Raw genomic sequence first — 27,113 nt, forward strand, 5'->3', positions numbered from 1 at the left:
AATCACAGGAATTACTTCTCTGTAATTCCCCCATCTGTAAAGTATTTCCCTCAGTACTGAAACATGACCACACATGAGCTGTTCACTTGTAACATTTTCCACACCTTTTTTCTTTGCTTCAGGTTTTTAAGACGCATTTTCTCATTGTACATTTTACAAAGCATTGCCTCCTTAAATTTATCAAACAAGTTTCGAGACAACTTTGAGAATAACAGCTGGAATGTATTTTGAAATTCAATCTGCTGAATCACATGTGTAATTATAAGAGACAAATTCAGCCCTCATATATATAGGTTTGTATGACCGTAAGGCGTGCAGAAGACTAATCTTCAGTGGAGTCAGAAGTACAAATCTAAAGACTGTAATGCCTTTTCTTCTCTCCCATTGCCACTGCACTAGTTAGAATTCATCCCACAGGCACTAGAGAGGCACAGGAGCGCAAGGGCCTTCAGTTCTGCAGAGAGGGACCTGGGAGTTCTGGTGTTCAGCAAACTAAACATGAGCCACTGATGTGCTCTTTTGGCCAAGGCCAGTGGCATCCTGGGTGCACTAAGAAGTGCGTGGCCAGCAGATAAAGGTTCTACTCCCCATCTACTCTGTGCTGCTGAGGCTGCATATCGAGTATTGTATTCAGTTCTGGGCTCCCCAGCTCAAGGGGAACAGGAAACTTCTGGAGAGAGTGCAGCAGTGGGCTACAAGAATAATCAGTGGACTGTAACATCTCTCTGATGAGGACAGCCTGTGAGACCTGGGGCTGTTTAGCCTGGGAAAAGACTAAAGGGGGAATTTCACTAACACAAGTATTTAAAAGGTGTATGTCAAGAGGATAGGGCTGCACTTTGTTCTGCTGTCTCAAGTGACAGGACAAAGAGTAACAGGCACAAATTGCAACACAAAAAGTTCCACTTAAACATAGGAAAAAACTTCTTCGTGTGAGGGTGAGGGAGCCCCGGCACAGGCTGTCCAGGGAGGGTGTGGAGTCTTTTTCTCTGGAGGTTTTCAAAACCTGCCTGGATGCGTTCCTGTGTGACCTGATTTGAGGTGAACCCGCTTTAGCGGGGAGTTGGACTGGATGATCTCTTGAGGTCCCTTACGACCACTGCCATTTTGGGATGATTCTAAGGGCCGAGGGGGAAGCTCCAGGCCGGCAAGGCAAGGCAGGTCGACCCGCAGCCCCCGTTAACAGACTCCTCTGACGACAGCCGGCTGGCTCAGACGACTGCCGCCCATGCCGCAAAACCCGCGACTGCCCATCCCCGAGGGCCCTCAGAGGCCTCACCCGTCGTGGCCTCGCCCCGCCCCACCCGCCAAAGGCCGCCGCGCGCCGCTCCCGAGCAACGGCTGCGCGCGCACGAGACACCTCCCACCGCAGCGCGACCGTTAGGGCCGCGTCGGCGTGCGCATGCGCAATCCGGCCGCCCGCGGGCGCGGCAGGCTGCTGTGCAGCGCACCAGGTCGGGCGGCGCCCCCTTGCGCCGCGGCGCTCCGAGCACGCCTCGAGCTGGCTTTCCCCGGGGGCGTGTGGGCCTCATCCGTTCCGCTGTCCCCGCTGTCCTCCGCACGGCGGGAAGCCCCAGCACCACCATTTCCCCCCCCCCCCCCCGCCCCTTTCCTGTGACTACCAGGAAACAGGCGGAGCCGGCCGGGAAAGCGGAGTCATCAGCTGAGAAATGGCGTCACCGGAGACCCGGATGTTCCTGGGACAGGCTCCGCTCCCTTTCCCCCCCGCCCCTGCCTTCTCCCGCTTCCTTCGCGCGCCGCCTCACATGACCGCGCGCGGCTGCCGCCGCCGCCGCGATGGGTACGGCACTGGACATCAAGATCAAGCGCGCCAACAAGGTGTATCGCTGCGGGGTGAGTGCGCCGCGGGGCCGGCCCGCCGCCTGCCTTGCCACCGGCACTCGCCGGCAGCCCGGGAGCGTCTTGGTCCGCTACCTTGGCAAGCGGAATGATTCGTCTTCTTCTGTCTGTCCCTTCCTAGTGAGGGCTCTCCGGTGGCCGGGCCGTTGGCAGGGCTCGCGGGCTGCTGGGAAACTTCACCTCTGCAGCTTTCCCCCTGCACCGTCTCCGCCTTCCCCACGGCCGCCCCTCACGTCCTGGCCGAGGATGCCCCGGGTTCCCGCGGGTCTCCTGCAGCACAGCCGAGCTCAGCTCTGTGCGGCATGTCTTTGGGATGCAGGCCTGCGATTTGGCCGTCTCTTGCACCCAGCCGTTGTGGCGGGACCCCGGGAGTGCCACTAACCAGCCTCTTGGATGGAAGGGAAGAAAGCCCCCTGAAATAGAACAGTTCGGAGCTCACCGTCTCTTCAGTTTGCTTGTACTTGTGTGTTAGAGCAGGGCTGATGCTTTTATAGAGCATACAGGTGCTGCCAGTTGCTTTTACAGAGTCTGGTTCCGTTTCTGTGCTCTGCAAGAAACCTAAAAGTGTCTTAAAATGGGTTTGAGGTTTTTTTTTTTTTTTTGTACCAGATAGGAAGTCCCAGCTTAGATGAAGCGCTTAGGCAAGGGCAGGAGTCCGATTTCTTAGCTTTTTTTCACTAATGGCAGTTGTTGACAGTGATAAAGCAATGCTTTTGCAGCTCCTTGGAGAAATGCTGTGCCTTTTGTCATTGGTGAAGACTTCAAGCATAATTAGAAATAAATAAAAAAAAAAGTCACCTGACTCTCACATTTTTGAGATTGTTAGCCCTTTTTTTCTTAGGAATACTGTAGTGTTCAAGCAAAAGTTTTCAGGTCTTTTTTTTTTTCTTTTTTTCTTTTTGTGCTCCAGCACACACTTGTCTTATAAAAATCCTTTTCACACACAGCTTTCCTATACCTTAGTAGTTTGACTGTTATAGCAAATAAAGCATGCTTTAATTTACTGAATATTTTTAATACTGGAAAGCTGTGTTAAGCAGATTTAAATGGGAGGGTACACAGCATCTCTTCTACAATTGTCAAATCATCTAGAAAACGAGTTTCATATAGCTGAATTATCAGTTTGTGAATGACACATCCATTTAAGTGTGGTGTCATAGTGGTAAAGACTATTCTCTGCACCTCGCATTCACATGGTTTTGCTAGTGCCCGTGGTTAGACGGAGCTTGGTTATTTATTTCAGTATCGTAATGCTGTGCAAGTTTTCAGTTTCTTCACTTGATTTGCTTTACTTCACTTTAAACTAGATTTCCCTTTTTAATGCAGAAAAGGGATGTTTGTGGTTAGAAAATCTGTCAGTTTTGTTTGCTTGCTTCGATTTCAACTCCGTGTGTAAAGGTTTATGGAATTGATTCATAAACTAGGTCTGAAATTTGGAGGTCAGAGGATGTGATGAAAGAACTGTACTCTAGAAGTACAGCATTAATTTTTAATAGAAATTTCACAGGGACAGAAAGGAATTTTGAACCGCTCTTTAGGCACAGAACATATGCAGGTTTTTTGTTTGTTTTAGAAATTTACCGACAGTTGTACAGTTCAGTGATGGTAGTTATGCTAATAATACCTTGGGTCTATGGAAACTTGCCTCCCAAAATATGCTTCCATCAATGCTACTAGAAAGGATTCCTTTAGTAAAGACAATTTCATCCCATTATACATGTCTAGCTATTGATTTGAAGGCAATAAGGATACTGTAGCTAGAAGTGATCTTTGGTTTTCTGAACTTATCTAAAGCTGCATTTGGATATGGAAGAAGGTGATGTCTAAATTATGCCCTGATACGATAGTCTTTTTGTTATACCTGTTACAGTACAACAAAAATGTACTAAAACATTGAGCATTGTAAGTCATAATTTGCCATCATTAATCCAGCATAACTCTACTCCATTTCATTTCTGTCACCTTTCTTGTGCTGATATGTTATGCTGTAAACCAGATGAGGGAAATGAATAGTATTTGGTTGATGAGACGCTCAAGAAAAATAAATAATAGTAGTTAAGGAATCAATCTGCTGAATCATGGTTCTCCTTTCTTGATTTTGTTATGAAGGTGTTCTCAAGTAGAGTAGAACAGAGAGTGTTTAACAGTGCGTATCAGAATAGTCTTGGCTGGATGGCCTTCAGAGGAGACATCAGACATAGTGGGGCAGCTCCAACAGAGCAGAACATTGAACAAATAAAATAAAATGGATGAACAGTCTAAGGGATCTCAACCTGTGATTTTAGGTGACAATAGATCAAATAACAGGTAATGGTAATGAGTACTGGTTCTTCCACTCAAGCTCTTTTTTTTTTTTTACCTCTTAGGAGTGCACAGTCTGTGTGAAATATTTGGGGATTTTTAGCAGTCAACATTTCCACCTGTTGTGTGTACATCAACCATCATCTTTGTAATTGTTGAGTCTATTTGTTGTACATCTTTATTTCCTCTGAATGGGAAGGGGATGAGGAGGAACAGGTATAGGAGATGCCCATATTCAACAAGTAGTTGTTCTGAGAATCTCTTATGGTAAATTCTATACCAGTTAAAGCCCTCAAGGTGTCAGAATTTTCAATATAAAAGTCTAGAGAAGAACTCTGAAAGTTAACAAATTTCAGTTTTATTGCAGGACTGACTTTGAGTCTTGTACTTTCAGCAATATTTTTCCCTAACATATGAGAAGGTAAGGGTGTGTTTAAAGCAAATAATGGACCAGGAAAATTAAGGCTGAATAACCTTTTTTTTGCACTTTGTAAGGTCAGAGTTATGCATAGTAGAAAGTAGACTTTCCCCATCAGGCCAAGATCTTTAAAACTTCCTTTTGGTGATTAAATATCATATACCAGAATCTTCAAATACTGCTTCCTATTGTCCTGGGTTTGGGTCAGACATCTGCTCATCCTGGTGTAGTGACCTTGGTTATACTAAATCCATCTGAGTTCAAGCATTTTTTTGTTGTTGCAAAGCAATCTTCTATGCCACATGGAAGTTGCTTCATTTCCTAAGACTTTATTTAGTTCTAGGTAGTCAAATAGTCAACTCTTGTTCTTTTTAGTTGTTATTTGCTTCTGTGTTGACTATTCTTTTTTTAATTGAGAAAACTTAAGACATCATTTGTAAAACAGTCATGCATCATGCAAGCTGAGATTGTGTTCCTGCTTTTAAAAAGGAAGTTGGTTAAAATGATGTGTTATGATAAACAGTAAGCAATTTCTTTACTCATTTCTTATAATCATCAGAAATAGGAGGAACTAAGCAAACAAAGACTTTTCTTTTGTCCAGACTTCAGTATGAGAAAAACCGGCTTAAACAGATCACTTTAAACTGTAAGTACAGAAGAAGTTTGACATTTCTTGGACTGGAAGAGTAATACAGAAAGATCTTAATAACTTGTCCTATAATAGCAAAATAAGACTTACGGCAGCAAAACATTGTTTAGGTTCCCAGGAACAGAAGATCTGTGTTCAAGAGACTTTTTAATTGGATGGAGAATTCTTGAGCCGTTGAGGCTCATTTAACAACATCGGAAATGCTAGAAGAATGAGGAGACAGGCACAGCTAATGATGTGTTTTATTTAGAAAACCTAAACAGGATGACTGGAATAACTGTGGCAGTTAGTCCAAGATTTGATAATTAAAGGAATTCTAGTCTGAAAGGCCTGAAAAATGCATTGTACTGTGGCAAAGGTGGCACAGTTAAAACACCAGCCAAAACTTATAATGACAAGTAATTCCAAAATAGACTTAAGTCAGAGTTTGACTGTAAGGACACCTTTTACTTTTTCTGGAAAAGCAAACTAATTAGTAGATCCGAGCTTTGAAGTTTTAAAGGAGCTAATGACTAGTTAGTTGGGTCTAGCAGACTTTTTCTATTGAATGTGATGACTTTCTTTCTAAACGAACAGAAGAATATGTAGTTAAGGTATGCAGGTGGCTTGCGCAGAGGAATAGATGTGGAAGAAAATGATAAGGAGTATTAAGTAACTTACATGGACTTGACGTGAATTTTTAAATTGCCTTCTAAAAGTGAACACCTATGATGTGGAAAGTGGAATCTAAAAGGAACCTAAGGTATTTTTTTGGTAACCGACTGTGGACTTCTACCAGGATAATGAGCAGCTTAATCAATAGATGTACAGTGAATATCAAATGGAACTAGAGAAATGTTAGGTGTTTCTGTATGACATTAGGTACAAAGTCCTCTGCTGTTGTCAACATCTCAAAAAGTGTGATAACAGATTTCAAGTGGTCTTGAAAACCTGCCTTGAGGTTTGTTATTTTTTCAAAGCTCCTTCCTTGGAAAAAAAAAAAAATCAGGCTGATTTTTCATATCAGGGATGCTGTCAGGTGATTAGATACAATTGAAAATACATAATATCTAGCTAAAATTGTTTTCCTGACTTATTAATGTGGCAGACAAATATGACAGTATACACAGGTTGGAATTAGTATGTAGTTTAACACTAAAAGTAAGATTCCCAACAATTTATGGGAAAGTATAGTATGTATGAATGAAAAGAGGAGATTGGGGGGATCTTATTAATATTTACAAATATCTAAATGGTGGGTGTCAGGAAGTTGGGACATCCCTTTTTTTGATGGTATTGAGCAACAGGACAAGGGGTAATGGGGTGAAGCTGGAACACAAAAAATTCCATTTAAACATAAGAAAAAACTATTTCACTGTTCAGGTGAGGGAGCCCTGGCACAGGCTGCCCAGGGAGGGTGTGGAGTCTCCTTCCTTGGAGATCTTCAAGACCTGCCTAGACACGTTCCTATGTGACCTGATCTAGGTGAACCTGCTTCTGCAGGGGGGTTGGACTAGATGATCCCTAAAGATCCCTTCCAACCCTACCATTCTGTGATTCTATAATTCTATGTTCTTTGATCCTTCTAGTCTTTACATAAAGCTTATAGATACTGAAGAGGTACGTAGTTCCGTCAGAAGTCTAGATGTGACTTTGGACTCAAGATGAGATTTTGTGATGTTTGTTACATACCATTTCATGTTATTGATCAAATAACATTCCAAATTGTCCTCAGCCAGAGTTGGATAACCCTGCTCCAGGACTGTGCTGCTGGATCAGAGGAAGCGGGTATTTTAAAGGAACTGAAACTTTGTCAGCCTGTCTTCCTGGCAGTTTCATGTACATACCTGAATGGTAAAGAAATGACAGCAGAAAGCGGTGAAGTTTGTTGGGGGTTGTTAACCTGAGATGGTCTCTCCACAATGCTGTCTTGTTCACATAACACACTGACCTTCCTGTGCATGGACACTGTTTAGATGAATAATTCTGTATAGGACTGCATTAGCTCAGTTCCATCTTGCAAAGTTTTGTCATTGCATGGTCAAGCCATGAGGAGCTCCTAGTAAGGGGGAAGGTAAAGAATGACTAAGAGCAACTGATTCTAAGCTACTGCATTGTAGTATGTGGGGATTCATTCCAGTGGTGACTTTCTCTACACCTTTAGTTTTGTGGTATTAAACCCCTTTTGATATGGACTGAAAACTACTGGTTTAGCATTAAGTGCTGCCATTATAAAAGCATTGTAAAAGTAAAGTTTTCTCATAAAATTGTGTGCTAACCACAAGTATATGAACATCTTGGTGAGCTTCTCTTCTTTGGTTGGTACTTTTTAGAAGGACAAGTATGCTGACAGCTTTGTATTTAGAGGAAACCCTCATTTTACACAAGAAAGGACAAAGTAGGTCACTCCAGAAAAGACATGGCCAACTTCCCCCTACACATCACCCAGAAATACTATCTCATTGCATATAAATAGTTGAAGTAAATATTATCTTTTTCATGATACTTCCCTCTCCATCGTGCTAGTGACCTTTTAAGAGTTTTCATGGGTGTTTTTTGACATGATTTTTCATTTCTTAAGAGTCATTGAATGTTATAAGAAAAAGTCATGTTTAACTTCAAGTTGTTCTCCTCCTTTCTGCCCCAAATACGAGAACCCTTAACATGTGCAAATATGTAAGCAATAGTGCTGTAATAGGTTATTGCTGTGTGGTGGGAGACTGTTCATAGTTATTGAAGCAGTTCCCATGTTCAGGATTGTCCTTGCTTCTTATAGTTCAGCTGTACTCAATTTTCAAAGCAATAGCCTAATTGCTTGCACTAATTAAAGCCCATTAGCAAAGCAGTACAGTATTTAGGTCAGCTTTTCTTCACTGTCCTTTTGTTCTTGTGCCTCCTGTTCCTGGCATTTCCCAGTTGCTGCAGGTCCTCTTTTCAGCCTTGCAGCATGTCAGCCTTGGTTGTGATGCTTGATGGTCTGCTACTGGCCTCTTCTGCTTTAAACCACTTGACCCATTTTCTATATTGCCATCCTGTACCAGTAGTGAAGACAAAAGGCTGGCAAAATTCAAGTGGCTTCTGTCAGACCTGTACGTAACTAGACTGGCTTTGACTGGTTGAGTGTAGAGTGGGCAGTCTGAGTTATCCCTTGGTGAGAGTGATCCGTGGTTTGTTGTCTATTTGATGAGGCTGGCAAAGGTGCAGAGAGTGTTACCATCGAACAGAAGTTAGCCCCAAGAAACTTTCTTCAGGCTCTCGAATCACTGCTGTTTCCAGTTGTGTATGAGTGTTCGGCATGGAGCTCTGGATTGGAGTGGAGACTCTGGTGTAGGAGAGGGGAAGAATAAACAATGGGGTATGTAAAATGAACTATGTGTTGCTCTCCTGCAGTTAATCTCTTTTTCAGAGTTAGAACTTCTAAGTTGATACTCCCAAGATGCAGTGTTCTTGTGCAAATACAGTTTTGTGGACAAAACATTCTTAATGGTATAAGTGACACGTCTCTTGGGTCAAAACTGGTGCCTTTGATTCAGATATGCTGTTAAACTATATGCTGTTAAACTATTTCCCATGTAGCATGGAATTTGTTTCTGTAGCAGAGCAACTCTGTTTTTATTTAAAATCTATTCTGCTCCACGGTTGAGTCTTGCTCTCAGCTTGGCCGTTGCTTCTACAGTTACACCTTCCATTTCCCATGTCTGACTATCCCATTCTTCATGTAAAAATTCCTCCTGGGATTTCATTCCAAGGTGTGAAATGAAACTTGTTGGCTACCAGCTGACCTGGTAGTTGTTTCTGAGGCTAGTTTTCTTCTTGCTGCGGAGCAAGATCTTGAAAATTTGGAAGGAAATTGAAGCTCAGAGTAGTACCTTCTGCAAGGAGGAGGAGAATATTTTGGAAAAAAACCCCCAACAAATTAAAATTACAGAGGTCTCTACCTCACATTGCTTGCATTATCAATATCTATCTTTTCTGACAAGGTTAGACTGTTCTCTGAGAGCAGTTTTCTTGAGTTTGGAAACCAGCATGCTGAGTAACACCTGTAGAAGAAATTTATTTAAACAAATATTTTCATGTTGTCTTTTCTCCTATTAGGAAGTTCTTTCTGGAGTCGTGGTCATAACAAGTAAGGACACAGTCCAGCACCAAGGTATCTCGTTAACAATGGAAGGATCAGTAAATCTGCAACTTAGTGCCAAAAGTGTGGGTGTATTCGAAGCCTTTTATAACTCTGTCAAGGTAAGACCTGTGCAGGTTAATATTTTTAGCATAAAATCTTTGTCTCTTCTCAAATTAAGTCTTTCCTTAATGGCTTTTGGGTCGTTACAGCACTTCATGGTATGTAAATTATAAAAAGCAGAGGAATGCTCAGCATATATCTGGTGATATATGATGACATTTTGGGGGAGGAACTTGCACTGACTGGAGAGTTTTCTTTAGGGTTTAAAGTACAGTAACATAAATAGTGTGATTACTGGATGATTACCATCATTGAAAGGAATTGATCTTTTTAGTTTTTTTTAAAAACTGACTGGGTTTAATTTGACTTTTATGCCATGTCAGTCACTATCACAGTAGTTTCTGTAGAGGCCTTTGATGTGGTATGCTGCTAGATATGGGACAAGACCTGCAGGCACAGGCACTTCTGTGCAGTGTGAGACTGTGCACAGACTGTTTGACTATGTAGCTCCTGGAAGGCCTCTGTATTGCTCTCCAGGTTTAGAATCTAGCAGGACAAATGATCTCAGGCTCCATATGAATGTGGCTGTAGTGACTGAAGCAAGGCTGTCTAGAGGCAGTATAGTTACATTTGCAAAACAGTTTGCTTAAGTTAGGATAGCCTCACTGCAGGACCTTTTGAAGTCTTCATTTGTATCACAGTTACAGCATGAATAATCTACCTGTGAATGACTGAAAACCAGAAATAATAGAATACCCCCAAAAACAGTAGAAGCAATAGATTTTCCTGTTCTTGTCTAGTAGAGGGAAAATTATAGTAAAACTCCAGTGAGAAGTGTCATGTTCTAGCAGGCTTCCCCAGTCAAATCATAGTTAACTCTTCCAGCCTTAAATATTGATCTTTAGGGTAAGAAAAGGCCAGCGAGCAGGTAGAAGGGAATGGCCAACTGCTCAGTTGGCACAGATAGTTGTAGATTCCTGCTGCTACTATTAAGGGTCATAGTTCAGTAAATGGAACTCCACTTTCCAAAGCTCTTGAGACTGTTTAGCGATCTAAATAGTTTTGGTCATTGGTGTGATACAACCATAACATTGACTACAAATTGCTTTCATTATAGATATTTCTTTTTATTGCAAGACTGGAGAGTGCTGTGTTATGAAGAAATACCTGAGTTTCTGAAAATTTAGGAGGTCTAGTAGAGTTTAGTGAATGTTGTTGGTTCTTGAAATGATGAGGCTGTCAGGCTGCTTTAACCTAAACCTCTTAATATTTATCTTTGCAGCCTATTCAAATTATTAACAGCACTATTGAAATGGTAAAACCAGGGAAACTTCCCAGTGGCAAGACAGAAATTCCATTTGAATTTCCATTGCACATGAAGGGAAACAAAGTTCTGTATGAGACGTATCACGGTGTCTTCGTTAATATTCAGGTAAGGCAGTCATATCTGTAAAGAAAACACGAACTTTGTTATCTGCAGAACATAGTCTAAAGCATCTCTCATTCTGTGGAAGCAAAGGATAACATTTTGTGATAGTTTTCATAGGGCAATATTTTCTCAATTTGAAGAATGAGCAGAAAGTTAAAGATCTTTTGAAGTAGGTGGCTTTTAAGCTTCTCTTTATTAATGCATTTTCTAGATATAACTTAAGATTAAAAATCATGATACACATTAACCTTTTAAGCAGTAGTTTGTAGGTAGTTTCTAGGTGCCTTTTTCAGTTTCTAGGAGTCAACACTTTTCCCAGGTGTTATGAAGACAACAGAAACTAACACTTCTTAAATGTACTAAAGGAACCGTCTCAAAATCTCTTGAATATAATGTTGCTTTTGAAAAAAATGTTGTGATATCTGTTCCCCTTTTCAGCAAGTTTAAGCCTTTCCTTGGAAATGGTTAATGGTAATGAAACTAATCAGATGTAACATGGGATGTAGGAGAGACAATTTAAAGCATACTGGAAAAGAGGAGCTTTGAGTTAAGAAAAGATAAAATGTATTTGCCACACTTGTTACATCTCTTACAGAGTGATATTTTTACCTAGTCCAATATTTATTGTAAAAAAGTTGCATTTACTGTTTTGTAGATAATCTATATAGTAGTATGTACCCAGATATAAGTGTGTATACTGTTAACCTAGGATTGGGGAGATTTTGTTAGCATAGTAGACAACTAATTACTGCTAATAATAGTTTAATATTAAAAATAAAGTGTAATGACTTACCAAACTCATTTTAAGACACAGAAATAAACTGTACAGAAGCAAAGCTACCCAGTGTTCAGAGTCTGTTTTCCTGCATTTATTTGTGAGAAGCATCCTCTAACTAGAGGAAATCTTTCCATCATTTTGTTTGAGGCCTTCTATATGGAATAAATCCTTACAGAGTGATGGCTTAAGGAGAACAGTAACAAGATGTCTTGTCTGAAATACATTGTCAGACCTACTGTAACAAGTATCTGATCCCTCCTTATATTGCAGACAACTACATGCATTCCATTTATGACAGAAGACTGCACCGCATTATCTTTTTGTTCTGTGTACTTTCATAATGAAGACTCAAACCAAAGTGTTGAGGTCCTGTAGCATCTTCAAAACCATAAATTTTCTGCTTTCCTGGGGAGATGAGTAGTAGTATTTCCTGCCCAAATCTGTATATACCACATGCTTGTAACAGAAAGCTGTGGAAACACAATTTTGAAATTTGACCTTTTTTGGTTAAAAAATGTGTTAACCATAGGTGCATTGGTTTGTTTGGGGTTTGGTTAGCTTTCTTTTTTTTTGAGGGAAAGCCTTTCTTCGTCTCTTGAATGTAAATACTGTGTTAGATAATGCATTTTTCTTACTGAGGACTGCTTTTAGGTTCTTTACTTTTTTTTTTTTTTAATTTTTTTTTTCCACCAAGGGAAAAGTTGAAGGAGCCACTAAATTTAAAACTTTTTCAGACCGTGGCTTATGAAGAATCAGTGAGTTGTAAAACCTTCCCCATGCACACATCTGCACTTCTAGCTCACTGATGAGAGTATTAGGTTTGATGACAAGATATAAAACTGTTAGCTGTTTAGCTGAACTGTAAAGCTTGTATTACAGGCTGGGATTTAAAAAACCCTAACAAATAAATTAACCCACCAACTACTATCCTGTCATAAATAAAAGAAAAAAATCCCTTGTTTTTTTGCCTACATTCAGGTGGGTTTTTTAAGTACTTTAAGTACCATATCTTTTTTTCATTCTTGGCTGTCTTCCTAATGTGATATCTGTTATCTGTAGCAGATATGTCAAAAATGGTGCAAAACTAATTGAGTGGCTTCCTGTAATCTAAATAACTTGCCTATGGGCACATTGCTGGCTCATGTTTAGTTTATTGTCAAACAGGACTTACAAGTCTCTCTCAACAGACCTGCTTTCCAGGAGGTCAACCCCCAGCCTGTACTGGTGCATGGGGCTGTTCCTCCACAGATACAGGACTCTACACTTGTCCTTGTTGAACCTCATGAGGTTCCTCTCTGCCCAACTCTCAAGCTGGTCGAGATCCCACTGAATGGCAGCACAGCCTTCTGGGGAATCATCCAGTACTCCCAGTTTGGTGTCATCAGCCAACCTGCTGAGAGTACACTCTGTCCCCTTATCCAGGTTGTTGATGAACGTATTGAACAAGACTGGCCCCAGAACTGATCCCTGTGGAACCCCACTGGCCACAGACCTTCAGCTTGACTCAACTTAGTTGTTCATCACCCTCTGGGTTCTGTCATTCAACCAGTTCTCGATCCACCTCAATGTCCACTCGTCCAATCCACATTGTCTGAGCTTTCCCGTGGGCATGTAGCGGTAGACAAAGGCCTTACTGAAGTCAAGATTGATGACATCAACTGCTCTTCCCTCATCTAGCCAGACACTTATCAGGTTGGTCAAACAGGATTTCCCCTTGGTGAATCCATGTTGACTCCTCCTGATAACCATCTTTTCCTTCATGTATATTGAGATGGCATCCAGGATGAGTTGTTCCATCACCTTTCCAGGGATGGAGGTGAGGCTGACTGGCCTGTAGTTTCCTGACTCCTCCTTGCTTTTTTTGAAGACTGGGATGACACTGTCTTTTCTCCAGTCCTCAGGCATCTCACCTGTCCTCCATGATTAATATCAGTTGTTTTAAGGTATACACTTTAATGGTGAATTTTTATTTTGTTTTATCATTTCTTTTCTCATCTATGTAGCTCCTCTTTAGAAGCTGAGGAAAAAATGTAACTAAAAGGGTAATCATTAGATTTCAACTAACCTTTGAGTGTCCTGCTGTCCTAGAGAGGAAAACATAGTGCTGTTTGATGCACACTTCCTAGGCTTTTGTCCAAGTCTTGTGCATTTTGAAAGCAAGATTCTATTTCTTGATCTAGGTATTCCTGTATTAGCTGGGTGTTCAGTATCAGGACACAAGTCTCTGTTCTCACTCAGAGACCTTCTGGTGAGACCCTGATGGAAAGACTGTAGGCCAAATTGCAAGGCCTGGGTGGTCCTGCTGCTGCATTGCACTGTGTTCCCTGGGCTGAGTGAGAGGTAGTATACTAATAGAAGGTTTGCTCAACAGTTATCAACTTCAGTGGAAACCATAGTCTGTGATGGGGAAAGAAATATGCTCCCCGGTCTCGTTCTTGCAGACGTATTCAGGTTATGTGCAGGGAGAGACCACAAAGTAGAAGCTAGGAAGCTGAGTGCCTACCTTAAGTGCACCTATTTTTGCCAAATCCTCATCTGTAAAGAAGGAATTAAAACCAAACCAATAACAATAAACCCCACCCCGTAAATTTCCCTGTCTTGCAAAGACATTGAAAGGCTGTGTTGTCAATGCTGAGTGTATGATTACCATGATAACCAAGGTCATAGGATTTTTCAGACACTGGTTTATAGCTGTTTGAAACAATGCCTTAAATATTAATAACAGTAACATATGGCTCATATGCAATAAAAAGATGAAAAGTTAAGAGATGAAGTCTTAAATAAGGAAATCTTCCTTTTCTCTGGCATCCTTTTCCTGCCAGTATACTCTACGGTGTGATATGCGACGTTCGCTGCTGGCAAAAGACCTAACTAAGACTAGTGAATTCATCGTCCACTCACTGGTAAGCATGGTTTGTATTAACTATACAAAATGACACTTTTTTGCCCCCTTCCCCCCCCCCCCTCCTTTAATTGAAATTTGGCATTAAGTTTAGAAAACCAAGTAAACCCATGTGATTTGTAATAATAACATAGGGGGTATATGTAAGTAAAGGAAGCCTTAAAACAAAAATATCCAGAAGACCTAGGGTGTCAGTTGCTTCTGATTAGAATAACACATCTCTCTCTTCATTTAAAGAAAATAGTACAAAGAGAATTTGGATTACAACATATTTTTATGCTTCACAGAGTTTATTTTCATAGAGAAATGTTACAGTGTTCTCCTAAACACTGTTTCAGGTTATCTGAGCATTTCTTAGCCAAAGGTTCCATGCACCCACAATGCCTGTCCTAGAAATGGGAGTTTTTTGGTGAATACCCGATTTCTATTGTTCAGATGACTAGTCCTAATTCAGAGCCCTGACTCACCTAGGTCTGCATTAAGTTTGGAAAGAAGCAGTTTGTCAGGTATTAAGTAAGCCCAGGATTGGCAACATGCTAAGGTAACTAAGTAACAATATCCACATCCTGTGGCTACCAACATGGAGACAGTGTTTCTCCTATAGAGATGTTATTGCGGGATGAGATCTAACTGTTTCATAAGAAATGCTTTGCTGTTTCTTATTTGAAGTTCCTGTATCAGATTGGTTACTAGTTTATGTTAACTTGTCTGCATGTCCAGAGCATCTGATGTCAGTACAGACTGTGCAGGCCTAATTAAGTATCTCTTTTTCCACCCACAACTTGCTGGAACATACTGTTTGTATCATTCCTTTGAACTGTAACACAACAGTAAATTATTAGACACTCTTGTGTAATGGTAGAAATATGTTTAGGTCTATACTACTTTTTTAAAAGATTTTATGCATTTCAAAGATTTAGCTAGGTGCTATGAAGAAGTTTCCTGTTGATAAGATTCCATTATTTTCTAAAATACTTTGTGCTACATTTTATTGGTCTGTTATACGTTGTAAGTGAGCCACACTTGTCAAAATAGTGAACGAATTACATATTGCAGTTTCCTGGTTTTGCTTCTTGTTCCCACTACAGCACTTCTGAGATCACAAGTCAGTAAATCATGAATCTCTCGGTCAGGGTGAACTAACGAGGTTTTACTGAACATATAATTCTCACTGTAGTGCTCAATGTACCATTTCCCTTCTTTGCCAGAATTTGTCATTTATGGGAAAATACGGTCAATCTTTTCCTAGTATCTTCTGTCTTGCAGCTGGGCAGCAGAAGCTATTTTGAATTCTTAAGTAATGAGAGTAGATCCTAACTAAGAATTCAAGTTAAGCCTGGTGGTGGTGGTGGTGTGCTCTGCCAAATCTTGGTTGTATACAGCCGGGTCTCTGAATGGGTGCTGTGCTAGCTGCTTCTAAATAGGTAGGGAGAAGACAGTGCACTCCACTGAGATCAAATTGGAGAGGGGGGTCAGTGAACGGTTAGTGAAGATTGCCCTCCTGTGTAGAGTACAGGCTGCCATTTCAGCAGAGATAAATGGTGCAAATACTTACAGAAGTGCAATCGTGAGCCCCTAAAATTTCTTCTCTGGTGTGGAAAGCTCTGGACCAAGTTTGGTTTATTTTACATTTTATGGAATGCTAAGCTCATGAAATCCACGTTACACTAGATTGGATCAGCTGAGGATCTCCTTGTAACATGAGGATGGCTTAGGAGACTGAGCTGTTACTGAGCTAGGAGGAGGAGCACAAAGTGCTCAGAATTAAGACAGGTGGGAAAGAGTTTATAAAACATATTTGAAGCAGTAGAGGAAGTTCATTTGTCGTCTCGCCCACTCTCCCCTGCCCAAATTTACTAGACGTTAGTAATGAAACATTACAAGTGGCATAAGAGATTTAAATTTCACAGTTTTGTGTTTACAGATAAATACATTCTATCTTTAGCACACCATAGGCTTCAGACAGGTAGTGTATTTTTTCTTTGCTAGGTGGTTTAGTCAACCACATGTTTTGATTTTGTTTGCATTTTCTTTAATTCTTTTTCAATGTCAGTCGGTCTCATGCCAAAAAATTGAGAGCTTCTTGTGGTTTATTGCAATGGCAAACACAAAGTAACCAACATTTGACACAAAACTTCTACAATTCAGATTTGGGATGCATTATGGCTTGTATTTAGACAGTATCATAATGTTTCATACCAAAGGCAAGAAATCTTAGGGTTGGCATTACAGAGATTCATGCTTTCAGTATGAAGGTGATCCTAAAAGGTAACACACCTACCAGTTGCTTGACTTTGTTGTCTTTTTTTAATATTCTATGTGTGCATTTTGTAAAGCATAGTTTATAATTTAACTCTTTCATTACTTGTAGTCACAGAAAGGGAAACTGATGCCAAGCCCAGTAGACTTCACAATTACTCCTGAAACTTTGCAAAATGTTAAAGAGGTAAGGGTTTTCTTATTTTTGAATGTAATGCTTGCATGATCCTGAGAACATGAGAAGAATGACTAAATGCTGCCCTGCAGATAATCAACACTTGGGTTTTTTCCTTCTCCTTTCTTACTTCTATAAGCAATAAAGTGATTCTGCCCCATCTCGTGTGATCATGGTGACTAATATAAAGCAGAACTTTGTTCAGTAATGGTTAAACATTTTTATAATTTCTCTGAGTGAAAGATGGCAGTGAGGCAAGGGAAAACACTCCATACCACAGGTAGCCAAGATCCTTTAAAAAAAATATTCTGAGCCTTGGTTATGCCTTTTTATAGCCTCAAGTGGCTTTGGGGAGCCTGTATGAACAGTAGTAGCTGTCTTGGTCATTCAGCTTTCTGAACATTGGTTTCTGTTTGTCTGCTGAAACCCGTGTTTCATTTTTCCAGACTTTCCCGTTGTGCTCTTTTTGTAAATAAAACTGCTTTACTGCTTTAGATCTCCCTTCATAGAATCATAGAATCACAGAATGGAAGGGCTTGGAAGGGACTTACAGGGATCATCCATTCAAACCCCCTGCCGAAGCAGAGCCACACAGGAACATGTCCAGGCGGGTGTTGAAAACCTCCAAGGAAGAAGACTCCACACCCTCCCTGGGCAGCCTGTGCCAGGGCTCCCTCACCTGAACAGTGAAATAGTTTTTTCTTATGTTAAATGGAATTTCTTGTGTTCCAGCTTCATCCCATTACCCCTTGTCCTGTCACAAGATAAAACAGAAAAAAGTGATGCCCCAGCCTCCTGACACCCACCATTTATATTCTTGTAAATATTAGTGAGCTACCCCCCCTCAGTCTCCTCTTCTCTAGACTAAAGAGCCTCAGTTCCAGCAGCTTTTCCTCATAAGGAAGATGCTCCAGTCCCCTGATCGTCTTGGTGCCCCTGTGCTGGACTCTCCAGAAGTTCTCTGTCCCTCTTGAGCTGGGAAGCCCAGAACTGGACACAGGACTCCAGATGAGGCCTCACCAGGGCAGAGTAGAGAGGGAGAAAAACCTTCCTTGACCTACTGCCCACACTCTTCTTGATGCATCCCAGGATGCCATTGGCCTTCTTGGCCACGAGGGCACATTGCTGGCTCATGGTTAGTGTACTATCAGCCAGGATTCCCAGGTCTCTCTCTGCAGAGCTGCTCTCCAGCAGGTCAATCCCCAGCCTGTACTGGTACGTGGGGTTGTTCCTCCCCAGGTGCAGGACTCTGCACTTGCCCTTGTTGAACCCCATGAGGTTCTTCTTTGCCCAACTCTCAAGCTGGTAAAGATCCCGCTGAATGACAGCACAGCCTTCTGGGGAATCAGCTGGTCTTCCTGGTTTGGTGTCAAAAGGCTACCCTTGCTCCAATAAGTTTTTGTCTTATGCTGGGAAGTCTTGAATTGGGCACATAATCCCCAATTTTGTCTCACCAGTGCTTAAGAGATGGGGAGAAAGACCTCACTCAGCCTGTTGATAACACCTTCTAGTGCAGCACAGGACATATAGGCCTGTCTGTCCAGTTTGTTGAGGTCCCTGTGAAGGGCAGCACAATTGTCTGGTTCACCAGCCCCTCCTTCCAGTTCTGTACTCTCTGCAGAGTCCTCGCTGAGGACACACTCTGTGCTGTCATCCAGGCTGTCAGTGAAGATGTGCAGTAATCTTAGCTGCAATACTAACTCAGGTCACTGGTGTACACCACTAGTGACTGGCCTTCAGCTGGACTTTGTGCTGCTGATAACAAACCTTTGAGTCCAGCAGTTCAGGCAGTTCTCAGTCCACCTTGGTGGCACATCCTTACATCCAGTTTGTAGTCCCACCAGTTTGTCAGTGAGGCTGTGAGGAGAAACAGTATCCAAAACAGTGTGGAAGCCAACACAAACAGCAATCGCTGCTCTCTGCTTGTCTACCATTTAATCATAGAAGGCTATCAGGTTGGTTAAGCATAATTCCATATTCATAAATCCATGCTGACTGCTTCTGATCACTTTCTTGTCCTTTGTATGTTTGGAAATGTCTGCTGGGGTTATTTGCTCCATCACTTTCCCAGAATTGAAGCAAGGCTGTCAAGCCTATAGTTCATCTAGAGTGACATTTACGATCTTCCATTCCTCAGGAATTCTCTTTGTTCATGAAAGCCTTTAAAAAATAATCAAGATTGGCCTCATGGTGATGTGGGTCAGATTCTTCAGCACTTGTGGGTGCATCACGTCAAGTCCCATGGACTTGTGTACATCCAGTCTGTTTAAATGTTCTCTAACCTGCTCCTTCTGTACCAAGGGTAACTGTTCTTTGCTCCAGACTTTTCCTGTGGTTGCAGAGGCCTGGGATTCCTGAAGGCAAGTCTTGTCAGTAAAGTCTGAGTCAGAGAAGACATTAAGTACCTCTGTCTTTTTCATGTCTTTTCTCGTTGGGGCCCTTCCCATATTCCCTAGCAGGCTGCCATTTACCTTCATCTTCCTTTTCCAGCTGGTGGACTTGTAGATGCTCCTTTTGGTTGCCCTCATATCTCTTAATTTAAGTCCAGGTGGGCTTTGGCTTTACCAAAACCATCCTTGCATATTTGGGTAGTGTTTTTATGTACCTCCTGGGTCACTTGACTCCCATCTTTTCTATGCTTCATTTTTATGTTTTGTCAGAGGCATGCAGGTTCATCCATGCAGGTCTCTTCCTACCTCCGCTTGACTTTCTGCACGGTGGAATAGAGCATTCTTGAGCATGGTAGAGGTGATTCTAGAAAACCCACCAGCTGTCATGGCTGAACTCTAAGTCCAGTTGAGTTAGAGCATGACCACACTGTATGCAGCATTGTCTCATGTCTCTGGAGGCTGCTGCACACTGAAAGCATACGTATGTTTTTTCAACTATAAGGATGTTATAACTGTTCTTGGTGGCAAAATGACTTCTGAGGCCACTGCTAAATAATGAGTTCCCGGCAATCTGCGCTTCCTGTGAACCATGTTCCCATGTACGTGATTTTCTGTTTCTTCTTTCTCTTATCTGTCTTCAAACTCTGCTCATTGGCTTAGCAAAGACTCAGTGGGGTACGACATCACAAGAAAATTCCTGTCCATTAAAAGCTCTTTCTTAAGATTAATAGCAGACCTTATGCCTGTCTGTATTTCAGTTACATAACCACGGAAGTAGGTCCTAAAACTTGATGTCTCTAATCCAGCAGATCTGGAGCTGTCTAAAGGATGGTGCTGAATGTGTGGCGTAGTGTAACCAGTGGCTTTTCTTTAAAAATTCCGCCCCCCTCGCCCCATCTCAATAAGATATGTGGGTCTGAAGTGACTACCCAGTGGACAGGTGGAAAATGTCACGATTTTAGTGTGTTTAAAATATTAAAACTTCAGTGCTCTGCTTGTCTGGAGATTGTGCCTGAACTATTTCTGATAGGCTACTAGGAAACTGGTCAGGATGTTTGCAGTACCAAAGCAAAGTCCAAAGAGGTTAGATGAAAAACTGGGACAGATTTGCTTGTATGTTCTTGATGCTTATTTTAGGGGCGGGGGGTGAAATTGAGTGTAAATCAGAGAGGTCCTAGGAGAGAAGGACTAAAATATGAACAGGATTGTCGAGTAGTAAGGCTCTAGAGGAAATATACCTTCAAAAAACTAAGTCTCATAGGCTGGGATTGAGGAAAATGGGCTCAAGTTCTCATTCTGCAAGTTCTTTCTATCACTGTCTCTTTGGTTGCTGACGACTGTACTTCAGGGGATGACTATATGGTGTCCCTCTGAAGCAGGGAAGCAACTCTGTGTTTACTCATAGTGGTGATGAGAAGAACCTGTGAGGGATCACACAAATAAAGCGTTTCACTAAAGCATTATGAGGACTTAATATTTCATAGGCTGCTTTTGTCAGGGATGTAGCTTCTGTTATTTAAGTTGGAAGAAAATAACCTGAGTGAAGTCACATTTACTGAACATGTGAAAATTCCTCTCTGTGTTTCCCTCAAATGTTTGTTTTGAGTGGAACAGCTGAGTTGCACAGAGTTGTTGGGTATCTGAGTGAAACAGTCTAAACAATAGGTGAGGAGAATTTTGTGCTATTGCTACTGGAAGCCAGAACTAAGAGGCAAAAGAAACAGGTATCAATAACAAAAGATTAAGGAAAAAGAGAAGAATAAGGCTTGCAAGAGAGGGGAAAGGTTAGACCAGGGTGCTCAAAGACTTTCTTCAAAGTTCCATGGTGAAGATGTGAACTGAAGCTGTGGATAGAAAGCTTGACTTTTTCAGTATGCCTCCTGCCAAAACTTGAAATGGAACTGGAGCTTCTGGCATATGGGTTTTTCTGCTCAGACAATATCTGTGATGCCTCCTGGCCTGAAAAAGAGGAGGACAGGAGGAGCAAACCCTCTGCTTTGGTCTTTTGTGGAAACTTATTTATGAACTGTCATCCTGGATTGGCTGTTCTTACTGCACCTTCTTTTAAAAGTAGGAAACATGCTTGCTGTTAGGAAAACATGAAAAGTGTGATTCTGTATTCAAATTAAGCTCTTTATTAATTATCCTTAGTGAGTGTCTGGTACATAAGCAGTATGCTGTGTCTTGCATTAAATGAGTATTTTTAAATGCCTGTCTTCCTTCCCTGTGGTGGCCACAAGAGAGAAATTCTAAGAGGTGGGAAAATCTCTGAAATGGCAGAGACCGTGCTGTAATCTGTGACAAAATGGGACCAGGATGCAGTTCTGCAGAGCAATGCCAGCCGTTGCAAGTTGACCATCCTGGTAGCTCCTGCCATCTCTCTCCTTCACCATGTCCTTTCTGACTTCTGCATTAACTGTAATGGCCAAATTTTCACGGTTCATCTCAAGAAAAATGCTCCTGTGGGTGGAACAAGAAGGGCAGTGGCTGTCAGGGGGAGGGTGATAAGAGATGGCTTAGCATGTCTGATTAAGGATGCATATTTCAAGAGTTACTTATGTTACTTGGGGCATTTTTTAACTTTTGAATGCTTAATATTGCAATTTTTGGGGAATTTCCTTTATGCTTCAATAACTGTCTTTCTGTAACATGGGGGGGTTTTTATTAGTCTGCTCTTACAGGTGTGTCTTTGTTTTTTTTTCTCCCCCAATCTTTTCAGAGAGCTTCACTTCCAAAATTTCTCATTAGAGGTCATCTTGATTCTACAAACTGTATCATCACACAGCCACTAACAGGGGAGCTGGTAGTGGAGACTGCAGAGGCTGCAGTCAAAAGCATTGAGCTGCAGTTAGTGCGTGTGGAAACCTGCGGTGAGTTTCTCTCCAAAGAGAATGTGTGTGGACTGCAGCAATTGCCATTTGCACTTTTTCAGCTTAAACATGAAAGACTGACAACGTGATCACTCTTTACAACTACCTGAAAGGAGACTGAAGCAAGGTGGGGGTTGGTCTCCCAAGTAACAAGTGACAGGACAACAGGAAAAGGCCTAAAGTTGCACCAGGGGAGGTTTAGACTGGGAAGAGCTTTTTCACTGAGAGGGTTATTAAACATTGGAACAGGCTGCCTAGGGATGTGGTGGAGTCACCAGCCCTGGAGATATTTAAAAGACACATAGATGAGGTGCTGAGGGACATAGGTTAGAGATGGGCCTGGTAGTGTGAGGTTAGTGGTGGGACTCAGTAAGCTTAATGGTGTTTTCTAACCAAAGTAATTCTATGATTCAATGACTAAAAAGACTTGCAGAAAACTGTTTTGTACTTCAGGTCCAAGCATGAACTTAAATAACCTCTGTGATCCTTAACCCAGAGCACTAATGTGAAAACTTGCAGGTCAAGGGGCAAAATGTTTTGCTCATACATAACCTCTCGTCCAACCCTGGTGCACCTTGGTTTTAAAGTTTGGCCACTGCCTTCTCTTGTCTCTCTCTATCCCTTCCCCTCCCCTCCTCTCCCTCTGAATTTCCCATTTTCACCAGGGTGCGCGGAAGGTTATGCCAGAGATGCCACAGAGATTCAGAACATTCAGATTGCTGATGGGGATGTCTGCAGGGGCCTGACAATTCCTATCTACATGGTGTTTCCCAGGTTGTTCACCTGCCCTACCCTGGAAACAACAAACTTCAAAGTTGGTAAGCACAGAGGACTTTAGATTGCGTTGGCGTCTTTCATCCGAGAGAAGTTTCTAGTTTCACTAGCTTCTTGGTGAGATAAATCGCTGTCAGCACTGCAAGAAGAACCAAGGATATCTATCTGTTTCACTGTAGAGGTTTCTTGAACAGGACTGAGAAAATATAGCCCAAATACTTCTAACTAAAAACAGTTGTGCAACTGTTCAGCTGCTTCTGGCTAATAGAATTCGGATAAAGGGACAGCAGCAACAATGAATAGAATTCTGATAAAGGGACAGTAGCAACAATGTAATGACAGGTAATATTTTTTTTCTGCCAAAATTAAGTGTGATTAAACACTTGAGTAATAGGCCAAGAAGAAAATGCCCAGATGATCCCTCTCTTCTTTACACTACCAGCAAGAACTCTTCTTTCCATTTCCTCTCCTTTTTGTTTCCTGTCCTCGTGCTGCACACACCCACAGTACGTTAGGCTGTATGTGTCTCTGCTTGCTTTTCTTCATCTACACTAGCTGCTTCTTCCTCCTTGTTGCCCATGTCCAATGTTTTCCTTAAAAAACACCTGAAATTCAAGAATTTCCTCACTTGTTCAAATAATTACTGCCAAAAATCTCTTTGCTAGACTGTCTTTCTTCCCTTTATCCTGCTGGAATCTTTTGGTGCTTCTGTTGTATCCGATGCAAGCTGCAAGTCCCTGCCTTTAGGATCCTTCCCAGCTGAAGCTCCTCCTGCTTTTCTGCTGTATGTCTTGGAAAAATGTGTACACTTATTTTTTTCAGCCTTCCTTGTTTCTGTGTTCCCCCAAGAGCATTTTTGCACCTGATGAGTACAGTGGGTTTGCCCCAATATTATTCTCTATTTTTTGCCGTTCCTACCTGTTGAAGAGTAATTTACAGTGACAAATGGCTGTTAGTGTAGTACCTACTCTTACTAATAACAACAGTCTTAGTACATGTTATGAAGGTTCTAAAAAAGGACAGTTATGTTCAGTTTATTTTGATCTCCCATTCTCTTCATTTATTAAGTCTTTGACTTTGTATTCTGTCTTTGTTTAGGATGGATTATAGATGTGATACTGATTCTGGTTTTGAACAACACAATATAATATCTAAAGAGTAGATTTTCTTTTGGGAAATTTTGTTCTTAGTTTGCAAATCTGTTGTATTTTGGTGTTTGATTTCATGAGGCTGTACCTAGTGCTGGATTCCAAGGCTGGATTTCATGCTGGCAGCAGGGGAGCAGCCTCTTCACTAATGCTTCTACACAAAGCTCGTTGGTGCACTGCATCTTTCCCAAAACATTTTCACTCTTTAAAGTGTCTGAGCTCAGTCCAGAGCTGGCTGTCACAGTTTTTCAGTGGTACAGAAATAGTATAGAATCCCAGATTCAAATGAGGCAAGATTCCCTCAGAATGGTCCAAGGTCTGGAATGGCTGTGGCAGTTGGGCCTGGAGACAGGGAGGGAAGGAGGGATGCACAGGGTATTGAAAGGGTGGGGAGGAGTCCTGGGAGGAGCTGTGCCCAGGAGTGGGAACTGCCACCACTCATCCTCCTGCTGCAAGTCAGAGTCTTATGGAAAGTTTTAGCTTGGCTTTATATTTTTATTGTTCCCCTTCTTTCAGAGTTTGAGGTTAACATCGTTGTCCTTCTACATGATGATCATCTCATCACAGAGAACTTCCCGCTGAAGCTCTGTAGGATGTAAATAGCCAGAGGAGAATCACTTCAGGATATACTGAAAAAGGACAAAATTCTTCAGAGGCAAAGTGAAATACTGTCCATGCCTTACTTCAACTTAAAACACATCACTTCTTTCTCCCTGCTGGTACTTCTTGTGCTTTCAGTTCTTTCTGAATGCTGCCAAGATTTTGCCTGCCTCACGGGAGCCTACATGGATGTAACCATCCAGACAGCCTCGTCAGGTATCTTTCTGATGTTGAAGTAGTGGCTCTATTTAGCTCTACAATTTGTAGAAATATGTACTAAGTTTCTGTCTTTATTTCATTTTGTAATACTTGTTCCAAAGTCCTTTTGAAGACTGCTTAAACCTATATAGATACTGGGGGGAGAGTATGGGGCTTGTAATATATACTGAATAGTGTCTTTGAAAGTTAATAAATGGTGCTACAACAACGCAAAGTGTTGGCATAGGATGGGCATCTCAAGGTGAATGTGAAAGAACTGATGTGAGTTGAATAATGTGAAGCAACACCGAATGTAGTTTGGCCAAAGAGGGATTATGAGTCTGTAGAGGAGGAATGTTTAGCACTGAGGCTGTTACACATGTGGGTTTTTCCTGGGTTCTTCCCTGCATCAGGAAAGCAATGCCTTTACTTTATCATTGCTATTTGTGTAAAATAGCACTTAAGAAGGTCAGACAAAAGATTTTAGTGTGAGAATATATTTATTCTTTGCATTATACCATCTTCCCTTTGATATGACAGCTACAGCTCTGTTTTGATGTTAAGAAGAAACCATCTGTTGTGTGACAACCAGCACCGCTGAACAGCTGCAGGGCAGCCCCAGGCAGTGGTGGGAAAGCTGCCCTCAAACCCTTTGTGGTGAGGTACCTCTCCTGCCTTCAGGAGAGGGCTTGTCCTTGTGTGAATTGTCCTTCTGAGGCTGGCAGTCACACTGTGTGAGGGGGTGTGAGAGTGTTGCTTGTTCAACTCATGTAGATGTACAGGTGTAAATGCTAGAAAGGGAGTCAGGTAAATCAGGAGTGAGGGAGAGAGTCCAGCAGAGGGCCATCAAGATGATGTGGGGACTGGAACATCTGACATGGAAAGACTGTGAGACCTGGGGTTGTTTAGTCTGGAGAAGACTGAGAAAGGACCTCATCAACACTTACAAACACCTGAAGGATGATGCGGTGAGTCTTTTCTCTGTAGTGCCCAGTGACAGGACAAGGGCTGATGGACACAAAGCTGGAGCACAGGAACTTCCACGTCAAGAGGAAAAACTTCTTTCCTGTGAAGGTGAGGGAACCTTGGCACAGGCTGCCCAGGGAGGGTGGGTGTGGAGCCTCTGGAGGTTTTCAAACCCATCTGGATGTGTTCCCGTGTGACCTGATCTAGGTGAAGTTGCTTTAGTAGGGGCTTGGACGGGATGATCTTGAAAGGTCCCTTCTAACCCCTACCATTCTGGGAATCTGTGAAATACATTAAAGTATTTGTGTACTTCTTAAGGAGATAAAACTACTTCTGCAAGAAATAACCTCCTGCAACCAACAGGTTGTAGTTTTTTATGTTCTAAGTTAACGGAAAAGCCATTTCATTTTTATTGTGAATTTTCCAGACACTTACGTGGGATGGAGGCAGGCCATGTATAGCAAGTACTACATGAAGTGTAAGTGTAAAGATGACAACCTGTAAAGACAAAATTAAGGAAACTGCCAGAAACCCTTCAGCTTTATCCACCAGCTGGGCCAAGCAGGAAAATGCAGTTCGAGGTTTGACCCTTACTCTCTATCATCTGTATTTTTCCGAGTAAACATCTGAAATTCTTCAGTGTTTTAGAACAGTCTTGGGGGAGCAGGGTGGGAGGGACAGAGTAGCTACTTACTAGAGCTTAACACTTCTATAAGATCAGGAAATTGTACAGGATGTGAAAGCCACGCTTTCTAGCCCACATGCGATGTTCTAGGAGTGCCACCTGCTGCTCACAGGGCCCTGACCAAGTTACTTGGAGAGAGAGAGACTGGCCTCAGTCCTGCAGGGCCCGCACACCAGGAGGGGAATTGGCTCCCGGGTGCTCAGCTGTCCCCTGTCCCTGCCACAGTGGTATGGGTGGGGCTGCTTGCACCTGAGCATCCTGCCCTCTTTGGCATTCACTAACCTTGTCTCAGCTTAGGATCAAAAGATCAAAAACAAGCATGCTGCTGTAGGAAGTCATCCTCTCTGTGCTGAGGGTATAGGAAAAACAAGATCGGCAGACAAGTAACTGCATGTAAACATCACTTAAATATCACTCTCTCCCCAGCCAGCTTACCCTTCTTACCACCTCAGGGCAGCCCCTGTGCTGCAGAACACTGTCCAGCATGGCAGGTGTGGGGTCAAGGATACTTCACCTCTGGAATAGTGTCCCAAGGGCCAGGGATAGAGGCTG

General features: G+C 42.1%; 1 protein-coding gene across 1 annotated transcript; it reads left to right on the plus strand.

Moving 5' to 3' along the window:
• Window positions 1–1,430: 1,430 nt before the first annotated feature.
• Window positions 1,431–25,139, plus strand: VPS26C (VPS26 endosomal protein sorting factor C). Its single transcript, XM_062001145.1, has 8 exons — window positions 1,431–1,854; window positions 9,303–9,446; window positions 10,670–10,819; window positions 14,417–14,497; window positions 16,868–16,942; window positions 22,040–22,190; window positions 22,856–23,008; window positions 24,629–25,139. The coding sequence occupies exons 1-8, from the start codon at window positions 1,798–1,800 to the stop codon at window positions 24,709–24,711; spliced, it is 894 nt and encodes a 297-aa protein (XP_061857129.1). The 5' UTR covers window positions 1,431–1,797; the 3' UTR covers window positions 24,712–25,139.
• Window positions 25,140–27,113: the final 1,974 nt, after the last annotated feature.

The sequence above is a fragment of the Colius striatus genome, chromosome 1 (assembly GCF_028858725.1).
Source record: "Colius striatus isolate bColStr4 chromosome 1, bColStr4.1.hap1, whole genome shotgun sequence".
NCBI classification, from domain to species: domain Eukaryota; kingdom Metazoa; phylum Chordata; class Aves; order Coliiformes; family Coliidae; genus Colius; species Colius striatus.

Excerpts from the sequence above, each read along its gene's own strand:
- VPS26C (XM_062001145.1), top strand. The coding sequence starts at position 1,798 with ATGGGTACGGCACTGGACATCAAGATCAAGCGCGCCAACAAGGTGTAT. Across the intron at positions 1,855-9,302 it reads ACAAGGTGTATCGCTGCGGG|GAAGTTCTTTCTGGAGTCGT; the intron begins GTGAGTGCGCCG and ends TTCTCCTATTAG. Across the intron at positions 10,820-14,416 it reads GTGTCTTCGTTAATATTCAG|TATACTCTACGGTGTGATAT; the intron begins GTAAGGCAGTCA and ends TTTTCCTGCCAG.